This window comes from Hylobates moloch, unplaced genomic scaffold (genome assembly GCF_009828535.3).
Source record: "Hylobates moloch isolate HMO894 unplaced genomic scaffold, HMol_V3 SCAFFOLD_13, whole genome shotgun sequence".
Classification (NCBI taxonomy): Eukaryota; Metazoa; Chordata; class Mammalia; order Primates; family Hylobatidae; genus Hylobates; species Hylobates moloch.
The window spans coordinates 104488422-104509167 of NW_026652288.1; the positions used below are offsets into that span (position 1 = coordinate 104488422).

A 20746-nucleotide genomic window follows, 5' to 3' on the forward strand; every position below is an offset into this window, starting at 1 on the left:
CTTTTGGGCACCACAAACCACGCCCACACAAGATCGCAAACTTAATAAAGAAGTATGTTCTGACTGCTCCACCTACTGGGAGTTTTCCCATCTTTCTCCCTCTATTCAGGCCTCCTTATTTCCTGAGACATGACAGTATTGAAATTAGGCCAATTAATAACCTACCATTGTAGGCCTCTAAGTACCCAAGTGAAAGGAAGTGTTGTCCATCCTCAAAGTCAATCAATTGCTAAAAACGATTAAGCTTAGTGAGAAACGCATGTGGAAAGCTGAGACAGACACAAAGCTAGGCCTCTGGCACCAAACAGCCAAGCTGTGAATGCAAAGAAAAGTTCCTGAAGGAAATTAAAAGTGCTACTCCAGTGAACACACAAATGATAACAAAGCAAAACAGGCCGGGAGCAGTGGCTCACACCAGCACTTTCGGAGGCTGAGGCGGGCGGATCTCCCGAGGTCAGGAGTTCAAGACCAGCCTGGCCAACATGGTGAAACCCCCTCTCTACTAAAAATACAAAAATTAGCTGGGTGTGGTGGCAGGCGCCTGTAATCCCAGCTACTCGGGAGGCTGAGGCAAGGAGAATTGCTTGAACCCAGGAGGTGGAGGTTGCAGTGAGCTGAGGTCGCATCATTGTACTCTAGCCTGGGTGACAGAGCAAGACTCTGTCTCAAAAAAAAAAAAAAAAAAAAAGGAAAGAAAGCAAAACAGCCTTATTGCTGTGCTGCTGAAAAGGAGAAAGTTTTAGTGGTCTGTAGAGAAAAATCAAACCAGTCACAACATTCCCTTAAGCCAAAGCCTAATCTAAAGCAAGGTTCTAACTCTCTTCAATCCTATGAAGGCTAAGGGAGTTAAGGAAGCTACAGAAGAAAAGCTGGAAGCTAGCAGAGGTTGGTTCATGAGGTTGAAGGAAAGAAGCCACCTCCATAACATCAAAGTGCAAGGTGAAGCAGCAAGTGCTGATGCAGAAGGTGCAGAAACTTACCTACAAGATGTAGTGAAGATAACTCATGAAGGTAACGACACTAAATAACAGATTTAAGTTTGACAAAACAGCCTTCTATTGGAAGAAGATGCCATCAAGGACTTTCACAGCTAGAGAGAAGTCAGTGCCTGCACTCAAAGGTTCAAACAGGCTGACTTTCTTGTTAGGGGGTAATGTAGCTGGTGACTTCCAGTTGAAGCCAATGCTCATTTAACATTCCAAAATCCCAGGTCCCTGAAAAATTATGTTAAATCTACTCTGTGTGTGTTCTACAACTCTAACAACAAAACCTGGAAAGACAGCACATCAATTCACAGCATGGCTTACTAAATATTTTAAGCCCATTGTTCAGACCTACTGCTCAGAAAAAAGATTCAACATATTACTGCTCATTGACAGTGCACCTAGTCACGTAAGAGCTCTGATGAAAATGTAAATAAAAATGAATGTTGTTTCCAGTCTGCTAACCTAACATCCATTCTGCAGCCCATGGATCAAGGAATCATCTTATTTAAGAAATACATTTTGGCCAGGCATGGAGCCAAATCTCAACACTTTGGGAGGCTGAGGTGAGAGGATTACTTGAGTCCAAGAGTTTGAGACGAGCCCTGGCAACACAGCAATAAAACATCTCTACAAAAAAGAAAATTAATTGGGTATGGTGATCTACTCAGGAGGGTGAGGCAGGAGGATCACTTGAGCCGGGGCAGGGAGTCAAGGTTACAGTGAGCTATGACCACTGCACTCCAGCCTGGGCAAGAGACCCCCCCGCCCCGCCAACTTTTTTTTTGTTTTTAAGGCTATAGCTGCCATAAATACAGATTCCTTTGATGAATCTGGGCAAAGTAAACTGAAAACCTTCTGGAAAGGATTCACCAGTCTAAAATACCATTAAGAACATTCACGACTCATAGGAGGTAAAAATATCAACATGAACAGGGCTTTGGAAGAGGTTGATTCCAACCCTCACGGATGACTTTGAGGGGTTAAGAATTCACTGCAAGTGGGGTAAAAACTGCAAGAGAACTAGAACTAGAAGTGGAGGATGGCGATATGACTGAACTGCTGCAATCTCATGATCAAACATTAAAGGGAGGGTGGTTGCTTCTTATGGATGAGCAAAGAAAGTGATTTCTTGAGATGGAATCTACTTCTGCTGAAGATGCTTTTAACACTGTTGAAATGACAACAAAGGATTTAGAATACTGCATAAACTTGGTGCATAAAGCTGCGGAAATTCTGAGAAGACTGATTCCAGTTTTGAAAGAAGTTCTACTGTGGGTAAAATACTATCAAACGGCAACACATGCTACAGAGAATTTTTTTGCTGAAGGAAGCAATTGATGCAGCAACTTCACTGCTGTCACATTTTCAGAAATTGCCACAGTACCCATCACCCTGATCAGTCAGTAGCCATCAATATCAAGACCCTCCACCAACAAAAAGATGACTCACTGAAGATTCAGGGGATCATTAGCACTTTTTAGCAAAAGCTTTTCTTAATTAAGTTATGTGCTTTTTTTTAAGATATAAAGCTACTACACACTTAATATACTATGGAATAATGTAAACGTAACTTTTATATGCACCAGGAAACCAAACAATTTGTGACTCATCTTATCGCAGTGGTCGGAACTGAACCAAAGCAAGCCTATACTTACTAGCAGTTTAGCTTGCTCTGGAAGAGTGATCTGTTCCCTTTTTCCATCTGGATACCGCAACATCAGCTGTGCTTTTGGTCCTAAAGGAAGGGTTTAAAAAAAAAAAGGGATACAGGAGTTTAAGACAGAATATTAGTTTAAATAAATATGTAAATAAATACAGCCATTCAGCAATTATTCAAGTGTTTTGCTGGAGTGCAGTGGCGTGATCTCAGCTCACTGCAACCTCCGCCTCCCTGGTTCAAGCCACTCTCCTGCCTCAGCCTCCCAAGTAGCTGGAACTATAGGCACGTGCCACCATACCTGGCTAAGTTTTGTATTTTTAGTAGAGACAGGGTTTTGCCATATTGGTGAGGCTGCTCTTGGAACTCCTGACCTCAGTGATCCACCACGCCCGGCCCCAATATCTAAGTTTGAAGTAAAGTATGTCTAAATGTAACTTACCATTTACATCTATCCCCTCCACCACTCCATCTGCTTTTTCAGGTGGCATCTCCAGTATCTCTGAATCCACGGCTGGCAATCCTTGGTGGTTTGTGGCTGTTCCAGGATCAGTTCTGACTGGTGGCTCAGTCAGCGGCCTTCTATTCTCCTCTTTTCTATGCCCCAAATCTTTGTGGGGAGACTTTCTGGACTTGGCAAGATTCTCGACCTCTTCTTCTTCATCAGAGCCGCAAACGGATATGAACTCCTCACTGCCAGAAAAAAGTTCAGATTCAGATTCTTCATCTGAGCGGCTATCCTGTTTTGTCTGTGTTGAATCAAAATGTGTTTCTTGTAAGGAGGCTCTGATGGCAGCTTCTAGCTGGCTGTCTTCACTTGCATCTATAAGGCTCTCCTGTGAGATGGAGTCATAAAACACAGGAAAAAGAACAAGTTAAACCAAAAAACAAGTCAAACAGCATAAGAAAAATAATAGCTTGCCATTCATTATTATGTTCTGCTGACTGTCTCCCTTCTACTTTAAGAGCAAGGACTACATCTTACGTAGCCAAATTGGAATGGAGATATATATATGCGCGTGTATACACACACACACACGTGCGTGCACGTTTTTGTTGTTTTGTTTTGTTTTTGAGATGGAGTCTCACTCTTGTTGCCCAGGTTGGAGTGCAGTGGCGCAATCTTGGCTCACTGCAACATCAGCCTTCCCAGGTTCAAGCGATTCTCCTGCCTCAGCCTCCTGAGTAGCTGGGATTACAAGCGCCCGCCACCACACCCGGCTAATTTTTATTTATTTATTTTTTTGTATTTTTAATAGAGATGGGGTTTCAAACCACGATGGCCAGGCTGGTCTCAAACTCCTGACCTTGGCCTCCCAAAGTGCTGGGATTACAGGCGTGAGCCACTGCACCTGGCCTATACATACATACGTACATACATACATATATATACACACACACACACACGCACATACATATATATATTTTTTTAAGAGACAGGGTGTCTCACTATGCTCCCCAGGCTGGTCTTGCACTTCTGGGTTCAAGTGAGCACAGGCATTTTTTTAAATATCAAAATGAAGGCCAGGCGTGGTGGCTCATGCCTGTAATCCCAGCACTTTGGGAGGCCAAGGCGGGTGGATTAAGAGGTCAAAAGATCGAGACCATCCTGGCCAACATGGTGAAACTCCGTCTCTACTAAAAATGATTAAGCTTAGTGAGAAAGGCATGTGGAAAGCTGAGATAGACACAAAGCTACGCCTCTTGCACCAAACAGCCAAGCTGTGAATGATGCAAGGAAAAGTTCCTGAAGGAAATTAAAAGTGCTACTCCAGTGAACACATAAATGATAACAAAGCAAAACAGGCCGGGAGCAGTGGCTCACATCTGCACTTTGGGAGGCTTGAGGCGGACAGATCACCTGAGGTAAGGAGTTCGAGACCAGCCGGGCCAACATGGCGAAACCCCATGTCCACTAAAAACGCAAACATTAGCTGGGCATGGTGGTGCGCGCCTGTAGTCCTAGCTACTCAGGAGGCTGAGGCAGGAAAATCACTTGAACTCAGGAGGCAGAAGTTGCCATGAGATTGTGCCACTGCACCCTAGCCTGGTGACAGAGCGAGACTCCATCTCAAAAAAAAAAAAAAAAAAAATCAAAATGAACAAAATCAAGAAAAGTTTATCTATTACCTGCCTAGAGAAAGACAAGAATTAAAAGTTTTAACTATAAAGTCAAAACACCATTCTTTAAAATGACTAAAACATAGAGACAAATATTTACTTTGTTCACCACTGTATTCTTCAACTAGTAATTCCATTAATTACAATGAAGGTTTTCATTATGATAACGAGAAATGCAAACTTCTACAGTTTTTCCCCTGGTAAAGTTCGAATGCCACAGATTTTACTAAACTTAATGAATCACAAAATATGTTGTTTGAGTGGAACTTACTTAGCTCCTGAGTCAAACATACTATGGAGGAAAAAAATTGTAAGATAATCTAAAATTGAACGCCGGATATTTCACGATATTACAGAATTACTGCTCATTTTTAAGGGTATAATAATGACACTGTGATAGTATTTTTAAAAATAAAAAAAGCCTTTATCTTTTAAATATATATGTCAGAGTATTAATTAATGAAACAATGAATTCTGAGATTTGCTTCAAAATAATTCAGATGTGATGGGATATAGAGGAAAGAAGACTGGCCATCTGTTGATAATTACCGAAATTAGCTAACAAAGAGGCTCAATAAACTACTTTAACTTTTGAACATGCTTAAAATTTTCCACAATAAATAGGTAAAAAAAAAAAAAAAAAGTGGGTTGCTAATAAAAAACTAAAGAAACCACATTTTGGCTTTTACTATCAGGCAATTATGTAGCAAAAAATTAAAGGGAAAAACATTTTTTTGGTGGTGGTTGTTTTTTTTTTTTTTTTTTTTTTTTTTTTTTTTTTTTTTTTGAGACAGGTTCTACTCTGTCACCCAGGCTGAAGTGCAGTGGCATAATCTCGGCTCACTACTACCTCCACCTGCCAGGCTCAAGCAATCCTCCCACCTCAGCCTCCCAAGTACCTGGGACTACAGGCACACATCACCACACCCGGCCAAAGGAAAATTTTGAAGTACACTTCAGGTTAACTTACCATCCCTAAAAAGCAAGTAGAGGTGTCTATGTGACATGCAATGGCTTAGGTGGATTGTAAATTTATAGCAATGACATTGCACATATAGCATGTAGCTTGATTTTAAAAATTGTGGCCATGGCAGACACTGTCAGGCTCCTGTTGAATTTCATTCTCCTCTGATTTCCTTACTTATATAACCCTAATTAAGTTTATAAAACATGTTCAACTAAAAAATTCATTTTACTAATTTCTCTTGTAGCTAGAAAATAGTATTGAGCAATAGCAGTACTTATCAAAAAATTACAGAATTAAATGCTTATATTAGAAGAGAGAGAGGTATCAAATTAATGACCTAAGCTTCCCCACCTTTAAAAAAAAAAAAAAAGAGTATACATCCAGGAAAAGAAAATAAAATTAAGCCCAAAGAAAACATAAATTAATAAATGACCTAGAAAGCAAATACAATAAACAAAAAACAAAAAAACCCCACCAAAATCCCAAAAGAAGTTTTTTGGGTTTTTTTGTTGTTTTTTAAGAGACAGAGTCTTACTGTTGCCCAAAGACTGGAGTGCAGTGACTACTCACAGGCATGATCATAGCACACTACATTCCTGAACTCCTGGGCTCAAGCAATATTCCTGCCAAGCAGATGGGACTATAGGCACATGCCACACCCCAGCTGGTTCCGTAAGATCAATAAAACTAAGCCTCTAGCCAGACTGTCAGGGGGAAAAAAGGGAAGCCACAAATTACCAAAAACAGAATTGAGAGGGGACAACTACAATCTCTACAGTCATTAACAGCATCACGAGGGACTATAATGAACTCTGTCAATATAGTAAAATGAACAAATCCCTAGAAAGATAGAACTTGCTAAAGCTTATCCAAGAAGAAACAGATAAACAAGTAGTCACGTATCTACCGATAAGACTGAATTTGTAGTTTAAAATTTTCCACCAAAAAAAACTCTAGGCCCATGCAGCTTCACTGGTAAATGTCATCAAACATTAAGGGAGAAATAATAACAATTCTGCACAGAAGAGGAAGAAATACTTCTCAATTCATTGTGAGGTCAGCATTAACATGCTATCAAAAGCAGAAAACGACATTATAAAGCATTACATGGAAGAAAGGAAACAACAACAAAAAGCTCTCAAAAAAACTATAAATCAAGCAGGAGAACTGCTTAAGGCCAGGAGTTCGAGACCATCCTGGCCAACAAGAGTTCTATACTATCCCTTAGGGCTTTTCCTTTATGACAGGTGATAACTGAAGGAAGTATTCCTCACATCTTCTAAAACTATTTTTAGGCTGGGCATGGTATGGTGGTTCATGCTTATAATCCCAGCACTTTGGGAGGCCAAGGCAGGAGAATCGCTTGAGCTTAGGAGTTTGAGATCAGGCTGAGTAACCTATTGAGACCCTGCCTCCACAAAAAATAAAAAATTAGCCAGGCATGATGGTGCACACCTGTAGTCCTAGCTACTCAGGAGGCTGAGGCAAGAAGATCAACTGAGCCCAGGAGTTCAAGGCTAGCAAGTTTTCTTTTTTTATTTTCATGTTCTCTCAAGGCTGCAAGGACTATAGTGAGTTAATATCATGCCACTGCAGTCCAGCCTGTGCAACAGTATGAGACCACATCTCAAAAAATACAATACAATACAATACAATACATACAATACAATACAATACAATACATACAATACAATACAATAAAAATTTTGCTGGGACGCCCAGAATCCCAACGCTTTGGGAGGCTGAGGCAGGAGGATTGCTTGAGGCCAGTTTGAGACCAGCCTAGACAACATACGGAGACCTCCGTCTCTACAAAACTTTAACTTAGCTGGCATGGTGATGCACATCTGCGGTCCCAGCTACTTAGGAGGCTGAGGTGGAAGGATCGCTTGAGCCCAAGAGGTGGAGGCTGTAGCAAGCCATGATCACAGCACTGCACTGCAGCCTGAGGAATGGAACGAGATCCTGTCTAAAGAAAAAGACAGGCCGGGTGCGGTGGCTCACGCCTGTAATCCCAGCAAAGGCCGGGCGTGGTGGCTCACGCCTGTAATCCCAGCATTTGGGAGGCTGAGGAGGGTGGATCACTTGAAGTCAGGAGTTTGAGACCAGCCTGCCCAACAAGGCGAAACCCCATCTCTACTAAAACTACAAAAATTAGCCGGATGCGGTGGTGCACATCTGTAATCCCAGCTACTTGGGAGGCCAAGGCAGGAGAATCGCTTGAACCCGGGAGGCGAAGGTTGCAGTGAGCCAAGATCACACCACTGCCCTCTAGCCCTAGCAACAGAACAAGACTCCGGCTCAAAAAAAGGAAAAAAAAAAACAACCAACAAAACAAAACTATTTTTATCCCTACTGCTGTCAAACCCAAACAGACATGAAAACCAACGTGAGACTGCTGTATCTTTGCAAGTTCAGTCTCTTATTTGCAACCAATCTAGATACCAATTATCAAACATGTCTACCTAGTAATAGTATATTCTAGAAATTAAGTATAGAAGTAAATTCTAGGAGGGCCAGAGAACCAGGCGCTAAAGCTATATTAACCAATAAAAATGCTCAACTATATCATGACAGTTGTTCCAGCAAAACACAAACACACCACTTCCAGTCGGCTGTGGTGGCATGTACCTGTAGTCCTAGCTACTCGGTCAGTTGAGGTGAGAAGACTGCTTCAGCCCAGGAGTTCTAGGACAGCCTGGGCAAAACAGCAAGATCTCACTCCAAAACAAAAAACAAAACACACAAAAAAACCAACCACTTTCACTGCTATTTAGACCTGGATATCAGAAGCCCTCCCAGAGCTGTCCCTAAGGAAGTAGACACCTCTACCACTAGGCTTGCCAGGTCAGTCCTCCTGCCCAACCTATTCACATTGCTTCCTTCTAAATCCAGATCCTGGGGCATCTGCCTGCACTCTAGCTGCAAGACAGACTGGGAGGAGTATGAGTATCATGATTTCACCAAGAAGATGGAACTCTCATGTGGGAAATTATCAAAATATAATGAGGATATCTAAGATGCTATAGCCACAAGTGAAAGTTGTCCACTAGTTAGATTATCTTTACCATCTTAACATCAAACATTTTATATAAGATGCTTATGACCAATTACATTTATTTTCCCATCACCACCTCCTAATTATACTTACTGAACGGGCACATTTTTTGGGGGGACTGCTAGAAAGTCCATCCAGTTGTCCATGTTCACCCAGAAACCCCGTCACTTGGTCCAAGAAAGAAGATACATCTAACTGGTGCCATTCTACTAGCTTCTGACCTAAGGATTAAAAAAGAGGATCTATACATATAATATCTAGAATCCTTCTGAACATTCTCATTAAGTATCTCTTTCAGCATATGCATAGATTAAAAACCAGGATCTATAAAGGTAATATCTAGAATCTTTCTGAGCATTCTCATTAAGTATCTCTTTCAGCATATGCACAGATTAAAAACCAGGATCTATAAATATCTAGAATCTTTCTGAACATTCTCATTAAGTTTCTCTTTCAGCATACGCATAATTAAAGTGTACTGTAAAGACGTATCCTCTCCACTAGCTGATGCTATATAGTGTCTTCATAACCTAGAAGTCACATCAATTATACTCACCTAACAGATTCCCACCAATAATGATAGGGCAACTATCTTATCCGCTGCTATCGCTTACTGCCATTTAGGAAGAAGAGATTCAGACAAAGCAATATCTATACAAAACACAATCAATTAATAAAACCAGCTCCACCCTCTGCTTCTCGGGTGGGATCACAACTAGTATCTGGGCAATCTTAATATTTTAGTGAAAAAAAAAAAACTTTTGTTTTGTTTTTTTGAGACAGAGTCTCACTCTGTCGCCCAGGCTGGAGTGCAGTGGCGCGATCTCGGCTCACTGCAACCTCCGCCTCCTGGGTTCAGGCCATTCTCCTGCCTCAGCCTCCCAAGCAGCTGGGAATACAGGCGCCCGCCACCACGCCCGGCTAATTTTTTTTGTATTTTTAGTAGAGATGGGGTTTCACCGTGTTAGCCAGGATGGTCTGCATCTCCTGACCTCATGATCCGCCCGCCTCGGCCTCCCAAAGTGCTGGGATTACAGGCATGAACCACCACACCCGGCCGATAAAAAAAACTTTTAAAAACCCCTTAAAAAAGGTAAGATGAACATATCAGTTATTCTTCAAAAGAACAGAACTGCACAAACATAAAATACTGCCATCTCCCAATGTTGCCAGAAAACGATGTCCTAAATACATACATCAATAGATGTTTAAATATTATAAAGGGAAACAAACAGGAAACCTTCACCTAAATTACTACAATTCTGAAAACAGATCCAGTCAAATATTAAAGATCAATCATTTAGGTAACTGAAAGACAAGTAATAGGTTAAAAGCTGCATGCTGATATAAATCTTACCTGTCCGTGGGTCCAATATGGAAACATAGGGGAAATCCCCTAACTTATAAAACTGTATGTATCTCTGACCTTCCTCACTGTCATGATAAACCTGTTAAATCATTGATACAAAAGAAAGAAGTCAGCCTCTAAGAAAAGAACCAACTATAACCTTGTTATATACCAACATCAATTAGCTCTCCAAATATACCTCTGGCATATGTATTAAGATCTCACTCCTACACTAAAAAGAAAATGAAGGTCATCTGGTTTGAACTCCTTCAACTTCCTACTTTCAGCACCCTCTGGAAATTTACCATAAACATATTGACCCATTCCTCCTCTTTCCCAGTTCAGATGATGTATTATTCCTCCTGCTCAAGTTATCTGTCAACCTATGTCATTCGTAACTCTCAACCATATACATCTTAATAAATCACAATATATTAAGATTATGGGCCGGGCATGGTGGCTCACGCCTGTAATCCCAGCACTTTGGGAGGCCGAGGTGAGTGGATCACAAGGTCAGGAGATTGAGACCATCCTGGCCAACATGGTGAAACCCTGTCTCTACTAAAATACAAAAAATTAGCTGGGCATGGTAGTGTGCACCCGTAGTCCCAGCTACTCGGGAGACTGAGGCAGGGAAATCGCTTGAACCCGGGAGGCAGAGACTGCAGTGAGCTGAGATCACGCCACTGCACTCCTGCCAAGCGACAATGCAGGACTCTCTCTCAAAAAAAAAAAAAAAAAAAAGATTATGGCTCCGCATGGTGGCTCGCACCTATAACCCTAGCACTTTGTGGGGCAGAGGCAGAGGACAGCTTGAGGCCAGCAGTTTGAGACCAGCCTGGGCATCTCTACGAGAAGTTTTTTTTTTTTTTTTTTTTTTTAAATTAGCCAGGTTTAATGGTGTGCACCTATAGTCCCAGCAACTCAGGAGACTGAGGTGGGAAGATCCCTTGAGTCTACAGGTGTCAGAGCCTGCAGTGAGCTATGACTGCACCACTGTGTTCTGGCCTGGGTGACAGAGCAAGACCCTATTTATAAAAAAGAAAGAAAGAAAGAAAGAAAGAGAGAGAGAGAGAGAGAGAGAGAGAGAGAAAGGAAGGAAGGAAGGAAGGAAGGAAGGAAGGAAGGAAGGAAGGAAGGAAGGAAGGAAGGAAGGAAGGAAGGAAGAAAGAAAAAAAGATTATAAGCTCAAGAGTCCAGCACAGTGCTAAAGCAAAGAGCTGCTCGATCAATATTTGTTGAATAAAATACAAGGAATTTTACCATTAAAGTTACATTAAATTTAGGGGTCTGTAAAATATAAACAGGCAAATTAATAACTTTTTTTTTTTTTTTTTTTTTTTAGCCGGGGCGTCCCTTTGCCCCCCCGGGGGGGGGGTGGGGGGGCAACTTCGCGGCTCACTGCAAGCTCCGCCTCCTGGGTTCACGCCATTCTCCTGCCTCAGCCTCTCCGAGTAGCTGGGACTACAGGCGCCCGCCACCACGCCCGGCTAATTTTTTTGTATTTTTAGTAGAGACGGGGTTTCACCGTGGTCTCGATCTCCTGACCTCGTGATCCACCCACCTCAGCCTCCCAAAGTGCTGGGATTACAAGCGTGAGCCACCGCGCCCGGCTAATAACATTAATAGTATATCTTAGAGTAGAGGAAAAAATTAAGCTCCTTCATAAGTTTTTATTTTCTATAACTTTTCACAAAATAAAAAATAAAAAAATTGAGCCAGCACGGTGATTCATGCCTGTAATCCCAGCGCTTTGGGAAGCCAAGGGAAGCAAATGGCTTGGGCCCAGAAGTTCGAGACGAGCTTGGGCAATATGGCAGGACCCCATCTCTACAAAAAATAAATAAAAAAAATTATATGGGCATGGTGGTGCATGTTTGTGGTCCCAACTACTCAAGAAATGGAGGTGGAAGGATCATTTGAGCCCAAGAGGTCAAGGCTGAGCCATGTTCATGCCACTGCATTGCAGCCTGGGTGACAGAGCAAAACCCTGTCTCACAGTGGGGGAAAAATGATACAAGGTCTGTAACCTTATCTCATTAGCTAGGAAGACTAAAGTGACATGTCTAAGAACACAGAATTAAAAAGTATCAAACTCAAGCTAAAATCTAAGTCTTAGCCAAATGCTTCCAATTACCTCAAGATCTTCTATACCTGCACTGTCTAATACAGCAACCACTACCCAGAAGTGGCTACTGAAGCACCTGAAATCTGGCTACTCCAAATGGAGAAGGGGTTTAAGTATAAAATACAAACCATATCTTGAAGACTTAACACCAAATAAATGCAGATCATCTCATTATTTTTGTATTAGTTATATAGACATATTGATTTAACCAAATACATTATTAAAATTAATTTCATCTATTTTGATTAATCTTTTTTAATGTGGCTACTGGAAAAATTTAAATTATGTGTATAGCTTACAATATACTTCTACTGAACAGTACGGTTTGTTTTGTTTTGTTTTGTTTGAGATGGAGTCTTGCTCTGTTGCTCAGGCTGGAGTGTAATGGTGCGATCTTGGCTCACTGCAATCTCCACTGCCCGGGTTCACGCCATTCTCCTGCCTCAGCCTCCCGAGTAGCTGGGATTACAGGCGCCCGCCACCACACCTGGCTAATTTTTTGTATTTTTAGGAGAGACGGGGTTTCACCACGTTGGCCAGGCTGGTCTCAAACTCCTGACCTCAGGTGATCCACCAGCCTCAGCCTCCCAAAGTGCTGGGATTATAGGCATGAGCTACTGCCCCCAGCCGGTTTTACCTTTTTTTAAATGTCTTAATTCATTATAACCAAATTCCTTTCCCTCAACGTGCCACACTACAAAAGTAAAATTCTACAAAACTTCTGATTAACTCTCCTTCTCACCTGCCAGAAAATGAAATGTTCCCGGATGATATTCTTCACAGCTTCGTTGCTCCACACATCGCGGTTGAGGCACTGACATGCAAAGTCTTGAACATTTTGAATGTTTATCATCAGCCACTTATTTTGCATCTGGCCACACTCTTTGGCCTGCAAGAGTAAAGTTACAAATTTGTTAGAAATAATTTCTACTTGGTGACAGATGTTTCCGTAGTTGTTCAGAGGTTGTTGTCTTTCACTAAAAATACTAAGTTGTTGTCAGATAGGACATCTAGAGTTTTCAGTATTTATACATTCTATATATTTACTTCGCATATGCATGTATAGCTATACTGTCCATTTCAAGCACTTCTCAAATTTAAATGAACTCATTTCTCTTCTATGCAGTTATTTGTTATAATGGCTGATTTTTCCTTCCTTCCTTCCTTCCTTCCTTCCTCCCTCCCTCCCTCCCTCTTTCCTTCCTTTTTTTCTTTTTCTTTTTTTTTTTTTTTTTTTTGAGACAGAGTCTAACTCTATTGCCCAGGCTAGAGTGCAGTGGGGCAGTCTCTGCTCACTGCAACCTCCACCTCCTGAGTTCAAGTGATTCTTCTCCTGCCTCAGCCTCCCAAGTAGTTGGGATTAAAGGCGCGCCCCAACACGCTTGGCTAATTTTTGTATTTTTAGTAGCGATGGGATATCAACATGTTGGCCAGGCTGGTCTCGAACTTCTGACCTCAAATGACCCGTCCACCTTGGCCTCCCAAAGTGCTGGAATTACAGGTGTGACTCACCATGACCGGTAATGGCTGAATTTTTAATGTATGTTTTAAACATCTTTATCTGAAAAGGATTCAACAAACTTAAGATCAACAAGTCACATAATTTTATTCTCTTGCAACATCCAACAACAATTTTTTTCTTTTTTTGAGACGAGTTTCGCTCTTGTTGCCTAAGTTGGAGCACAATGGCACGATCTCGGCTCACTACAACCTCCACCTACTAGGTTCAAGTGATTCTTCTGCCTTAGCCTACCGAGTAGCTGGGATTACAGGTGTGTGCCACCACGCCTAATTTTTTTATGTATCTTTAGTAGAGAGACGGGGGTTTCACCATGTTGGCCAGGCTGGTCTCGAACTCCTGACCTCAGGTGAGGCACCTATCTCAGCCTCCCAAAGTGCTGGGATTATAGGCGTGAGCCACCACGCCCAGCCAATTATACTTCTTTTTAATGAATGCAATTGCTGTGTATATTTTACTTTGTTTTCTTCAACACCATTTCTGGAACATTTTTAAACATCATATTAATCTCAGTTATTAGGCATATATGCTATTTTGGAGAATCACCCTAAACATTTTAGTAAAAACTGCTGAGAGTTTTTTCTCTTAAGAGTTGTCTTCCTAGGAGTAGATTTCAAAAACTGGGATTACAAGGTCAAAGAATGTTTGAGAATGATCCCCAAACAACTCTACGATTCATACAACAGATATCAATATATCAATCGTTAGTGTGTACTTTTTGCCTGTCAGTCCCTTGTCAGCATAAAGACCCATGAAATGCTGCTGAGTGGAAAACAATGGCAGAAAAGCAAATGAGCAAATGCTGCCTCAAATCTTTGCCTAGGAAAGAACAGTGACACGAAACCATAGTTTTGGAATAAATTTATCCTAGAACAATATTCTTTTCCTAATCAGTGTGACATGGGAAAATCTGAAGAATCAATGAATTTGGTGTAATAACAATCCAAGAACATACAGGACATCATTTTGTGGGTACTGAAAAATGCGAGACTGAGAATATCTTCTGTTTTAAGAAGGTTTACGTCATCTCACAAATAGCTTTTTTTGTATGAATCCCCCAGAATAAATTATTTTCTTTTTTGCTGTTTATATTTTTTGTAGAGACAAGGGTTTCACTATGTTGGCCAGGCTGGTTTGGAACACCTAGCCTCAAATGATCCTCCTGCCCTGGCCTCCAAAAGTCCTGGGATTGCAGGTGTCAGTCACCCCACTCAGCCCCAGAATAAATTATCTTCTAATATTTGCTTACTGATTCCGTGGGTGAAAACCCAAGGTCTAAAAAGAAATATCCTTATATTGAGCCAGGAAGCTGCATTTAACTGCTCAAAGGCTTATTTTAAAATATACAAATATAATAATTCCTTGCTTATAGGAAGTAATACTTCCATTTACTTCCTTATAGGACAAAGATTTAAAAAGTGAATGATAAATGAAGAACTACGCTGCTTTAACTACAGAAACGGTATTTGAAAATAAATGGAAAAATGACCATACATTCTAGAGATAGACTAGAGAGCACATATTCCTGTAACAGGGTAAATTTACGTAAGTCTGCCCCAAAAACAATGACAAGAAAAAAATGTACAAAACTGAAAATGAATAAAAGTCCAGAGTTTAAAATGGAAGAGTCACTTTTTTTTTTGCTTTAAAAAATTTGTTTACTCACATTCATGCTTTCATTATCTCAGATTTATTCATTCAACAAATACTGAGTACCTATCATGTTTCAGGTACAGTTATAGATATTAAAGTTATAGCAGTTCTAAAATATAAAAATCCTTGCCTTCGTGAAGCTTCCAATGGGGGAGAAACCTAATACTAGCAAAAGAAACTTGGAAATGATACTAACCACATTGAAGATATTGTTAAAAAATTGTTACTGCTAAAAGTAAGGGTCCAAAGACACAATCTTCAAACAAAACAACAATATTGGGAGGGAATAAAAGAGTCTTGAATAGGCCGGGTGCAGTGGCTCACACCTGTAATCCCAGCACTTTGGGAGGCCAAGGTGGGTGGATCACCTGAGGTCAGGAGTTCAAGACCAGCCTGGTCAACATGGTGAAACCCCATCTCTACTAAAAATACAAAAATTAGCCAAGCATAGTGGTGGGCACCTGTAATCCCAGCTACTCAGGAGGCTGAGGCAGGAGAATTGCTTGAACCCAGGCGGCAGAGGTTGCAGTGAGCCAAGATCGTGCCACTGCACTCCAGGCTCGGCAACAGAGTGAGACTCTGCCAGAAAGAAAGGAAGAAAAGGAAGGAAGGGAGGGAGGGAGGAAGGAAGGGAGGGAGGGAGAGAGGAAGGAAGGAAGGAAGGAAGGAAGGAAGGAAGGAAGGAAGGAAAGAAAGGAAAGGAAAGGAAAAAAGCAGAGTCTTGAGTAAGTCTAGAGATCTCATGTATAACATGAGGACTATACTTAATAATATCGTATTATACATTGAAAATGTGCTGAGAGCAGATTATTAGGTGCTCTTACCACACACACACACACACACACACGTAAAAAGACAATTATGGAAGGTAAGGACAGGTTAATTTGCTTGACTGTAGTAATCATTTTACTATGTATATCCAATCTTCATGTTATACATCTTAAATATGTACAGTAGTCTGGAGCAGTGGCTCACACCTATGATCCCACAGCCTTGGGAGGCCAGGACAGGAGGATTGCTTAAGGCAAGGAGTTTGAGACCACTCTGGGCAACACAGCAAGACCCCATCTCTAAAAAGATTTAAAATAATTAAATATATGCAATTTAAAAAGAGAGTCTTAAAAATAACCTAAGTATACCAATTATGTGAGTCAAGGACTGGAGGTGAGAGTGGGCCATGAGAAAAATAACCTCCTCATGGAAGAAGATTATCATGGAAGAAGATTATTGGAATCCTTGGAATCTATTAGGTTGTTCTGAACCAACATTTCAAAGCCATTATAATGGAGACCCCAGAGTAAAGCAGCGGGAGACTAACATCTCTCCCAGTACCACCCAGATCAAGAAGGCATGATAAAAAAGGATTTAGGCCTGGCATGGTGGCTCATGCCTGTAATCCCAGCACTTTGGGAGGCCGAGGTGGGCTGATCATTTGAGCCCAAGAGTTCAAGACCAGCCTGGCCAACATGGCGAAACCCCATCTCTACTAACAATACTAAAATTAGACGAGCGTGGTGGCACATGCCTGTAATCCCATCTACTTGGGTAGCTGAGGTACAAGAATTGCTTGAATCTGGGAGGCAGAGGTTGCAGTGAGCTAGGATCATGGCACTGCACTCCAGCCTGGGCAACAGAGCAAGACTGCCTCAAAAAAAGAAAGAAAAAGAAAACGAAGGATTTGAACAAATTTAGTATGTTTCAGTAAGTATATATGCATAAAGTCTAGAAGAAAATATATTAAAATATACACAGTACTTTTTTATGGAAATTACAATTTTATTTTTCCTTGTTCGTTTTCTAAATTTCAATGATTTGTCTAATTTGAATAAAACTAAATGTAAACAGCATGAAGTTTAATCAGAAAAAATGTTATATATTGCCAGGGGCAGTGGCTCTCGCCTGTAATCAACAGCACTTTGGGAGGCCGAGGTGGGTGGATCACCTGAGGTCAGGAGTTCAAGACCAGCTTCACCAATATGGTGAAACCTTGTCTCTACTAAAATTTAAAAAATTAGCCAGGCATGGTGGTGTGTGCCTATAGTCCCAGCTACTCGGGAGGATGAGACAGAAGAATCGCTTGAACCCAGGAGGCAGAGGCTGCAGTGAGCCAAGATCACGCCACTGCACTCTGGCCTGGGCGACAGAGCGAGACTCTGTCTCAGAAAAAAAAAAAATAAGCAAAAAAAGGAAAAAATTAGTTACTAAGTAGGCTCTTCTTCACATTTTCGGCTACATATTTTCACTTGCATTTATACTAAATACTTTTGAAATTAACAAAATATTCTTAGTAATTAGAGCTAGGTGCACGTGTAATGGGATACCAATTTAAAATGTGTTTGTTTGTTTTTTTTCTCATGAAATAAGAAATATTGGCCGGGTCCAGTGGCTCACACTGGTAATCTCAGAACTCTGGGAGGCCAAGGCTGGTTGATCACTGGAGCTCAGGAGTTCAAGACCACCTGGGCAACGTGGCAAAACCTAATCTCTACAAAAAATACAAAATGTAGCTAGGCATGGTGGCACGCGCCTGTAATCCCAGCTACCTGGGGGACTAAGGTGGGCAGATCACTTGAACCCAGGAAGTTGGGGCTGCAGTGAGACGAGATCGTGCCACTGCACTCCAGCCTGGGTGATAAAGTGAGACTCTGTCTCAAAAAAAAGGAAAGAAATATTACAGAAATTGTTCTGATTCTTTCTGCACAATATTCCTTCTGGCATAATCATGATTTCATGAAGGCTAATTAAACTGTTTTAGGCCCTGTGGACACACAACAGTCAAGAAAACGAAGTCCCTGTGTTCATACAGCTTACAGGATGGTGGGGAAAGAAGAAAACGTAGGAAACATTCCCTTGCCCAGGTCAGACCATTTGGCCTAAGTGCTTTGCTCACTCAGCTGGTTTTCTTGACTGTACCAGCTCTTTCCAACATCAGTATGCTCACACTGTATTTTCCCTCAGACCTCCCCATCGTTCGCATTCCCTCGCTTCACTAAGGTTTCTATTCACATCTCATCCTTTCAGAAATCTTCCCTGATCTTCCTAACACAGTCCTTTCTCCTCACAATTTTAAACATATGTGGAACCTACAAAATCAACCTGGCTTTCAATTTGGCTGTAAGAAGAAACTGAATTTGGCAACATGGACACATCTACTTGCAAAAGACACTAGAAATTTCCAGATGCTTAACTCAATTCAGACCACACACATCAAATGGCCCTGAACAAAAAACAGCCCCCCTCTCTCCTTCCCTTATTGTATTTTATTCTCCTTTTTTTTTTTTCTTTTGAGACAGGGTCTCACTGTGTTGCTCAGGGTAGAGGGCAATGGCACCACCACAGCTCACTCCAGCCTCAACCTCCTGGGCTCAAGCGATCCTCCCACCCCAGCCTCCTGGGTAGCTGGGACCACAGGTGTGCACCACCACGTCTAGCTAATTCTTTCGACTTTTTGTAGAGACAGGGTTCCACCATATTGCCCAGGCTGGTCTTGAACTCCTGGGCTCAAGTGATCTACTCCCTTCAGCCTCCCACCAAAGTGCTGGGATTACAGGCGTAAGTCACTGCGTCCAGCCACATTTTATTCTTTCTCCAAGCAACTACTATAACTTGAAATGAAGTCACACTCTCTCTCTCCATCAAAGACAAACATATGTATTAATTATTCACTGTTATTATATATGTGTGTGTTTTATGTTATTTGTTTATAGTCTGTTTCTCCTACTAGATTATAAATGCTACAATGGCAAGGATTTTATACAATTTACCACTATCTCCCTGTTGCCAGAAACTGCTTTTAGATACCAAATAACCCATTCTCCCCTTGTCCCTCTTACAGAACCTCCAATTTTTAACTACGCATCAGGATTTCCTAATGTCCCTTGCAAATGGGTGTAGCCACACTGCCAAGTTATAGTAGATGGAATGTAGACAGAAGTGCTGTGTACAACTTCTAGGTTGTTCCTTTAAAGGGAAATGTGTACCCTTATCAGCTCTTCCCTCTTCAATGCTGTTTTTTTTTTTTTTTTTAAGTGAAAGCAAGTTTATTAAGAAAGTAAAGGAATAAAGTATGGCTATTCCATAGGCAGAGCAGCCCAAGGGCTGCTGGTTGCCAATTTTTATGTTTATTTCTTGATTATATGCTAATCAAGGAGTGGGTTACTTAAGAGTTTTCCAGGAAAAGGTTGCGCAGTTCCGGGAACTGAGGGCTCCTCCCCCTTCTTAGATGATATAGGGCAACTTCCTGATGTTGCCATGGCATTTGTAAACTGCCATAGTGCTGGTGGGAGTGGAGCAGTGAGGATGACCAGGTCGCTCTCATTGCCATGTTGGTTTTGGTGGATTTTAGCTGGCTTCTTTATTGCAACATGTTTCTTCAGCAAGGTCTTCACGACCAGTTTCTTGAGCTGACCTCCTATCTCACCCCATGACTTAGAATGTCTAACCGTCTGGGAAAGCAGCCCACTAGGTCTCAGCCTTATTTTACTGAGCCCCTATTCAAAATGGAGTTGCTCTGTTTTAAATGCTTCTGACATTTCCTCCCTTCCTTTTATAAGGGAACCCTTAATCCTAAGTGTCGTAGAGGGAGAAAGATTCAACTTCCGTAACTTCTTCATGCTTAACAGGGACGATGATATTCCTGCCTATTAGATATCTTGCACTCAGAGTAGAGAGGACCTCAGTCTGAAAGCATCTGTATGGCGAGCACCATTCCTAACTCTTGAGTCCCAACAGAAGGTAGTATCCTTCAGCCAACTGGTGCTCACAGATGATTTTCCTTTGGGTCGGGGGTATCTTCAGTATCATCCCTTCTGTGATTCGCCAGAAAGACGTTACTGGGCCCCACCACTTAACCAAAGTTAGCCTTTGGGTTGGGGGTTTCCTCAGTATTGGCCCTTCTGTGGTCGCCAGAATGATGTTACCGGAAAGGGGTCTGGATCCAGATCCCAAGAGAGGGTTCTTGGCTCTAGTGCAGGAAAGAATTCAGGGTGAGTCTATAGAGTAAAGTGAAAGCAGGTTTATTAAGAATGTGAAGGTCACGCCTGTAATCCCAGCACTTTGGGAGGCCAAGGCGGGCGGATCACGAGGTCAGGAGATCGAGACCATCCTGGCTAACATGGTGAAACCACGTCTCTATTAAAAAATACAAAAAATAAGCCAGGCGTGGTGGCAGGTGCCTGTGGTCCCAGCTACTCAGTAGGCTGAGGCAGGAGAATGGAGTGAACCTGGGAGGTGGAGCATGCAGTGAGCCGAGATAGCGCCACTGCAGTCCAGCCAGGGCGAAAGAGCGAGATTCCATCTCAAACAAACAA

The 20746-nt window shown here is 41.7% G+C and overlaps 1 protein-coding gene across 1 annotated transcript in view; it reads right to left on the minus strand.

Moving 5' to 3' along the window:
* Window positions 1–2518: 2518 nt before the first annotated feature.
* The window catches only part of UBXN7 (UBX domain protein 7), a 69847-nt gene continuing 51619 nt past the window's right edge, over window positions 2519–20746 (minus strand). The window contains exons 6-10 of the mRNA XM_058426201.1: window positions 13008–13154; window positions 10147–10237; window positions 8883–9010; window positions 3086–3479; window positions 2519–2721 (exon numbers count right to left, since the gene is read on the minus strand). Of these exons, the coding sequence (XP_058282184.1) occupies window positions 2519–2721; window positions 3086–3479; window positions 8883–9010; window positions 10147–10237; window positions 13008–13154 (963 nt within the window). The remainder of the gene's footprint in view (window positions 2722–3085; window positions 3480–8882; window positions 9011–10146; window positions 10238–13007; window positions 13155–20746) is intronic.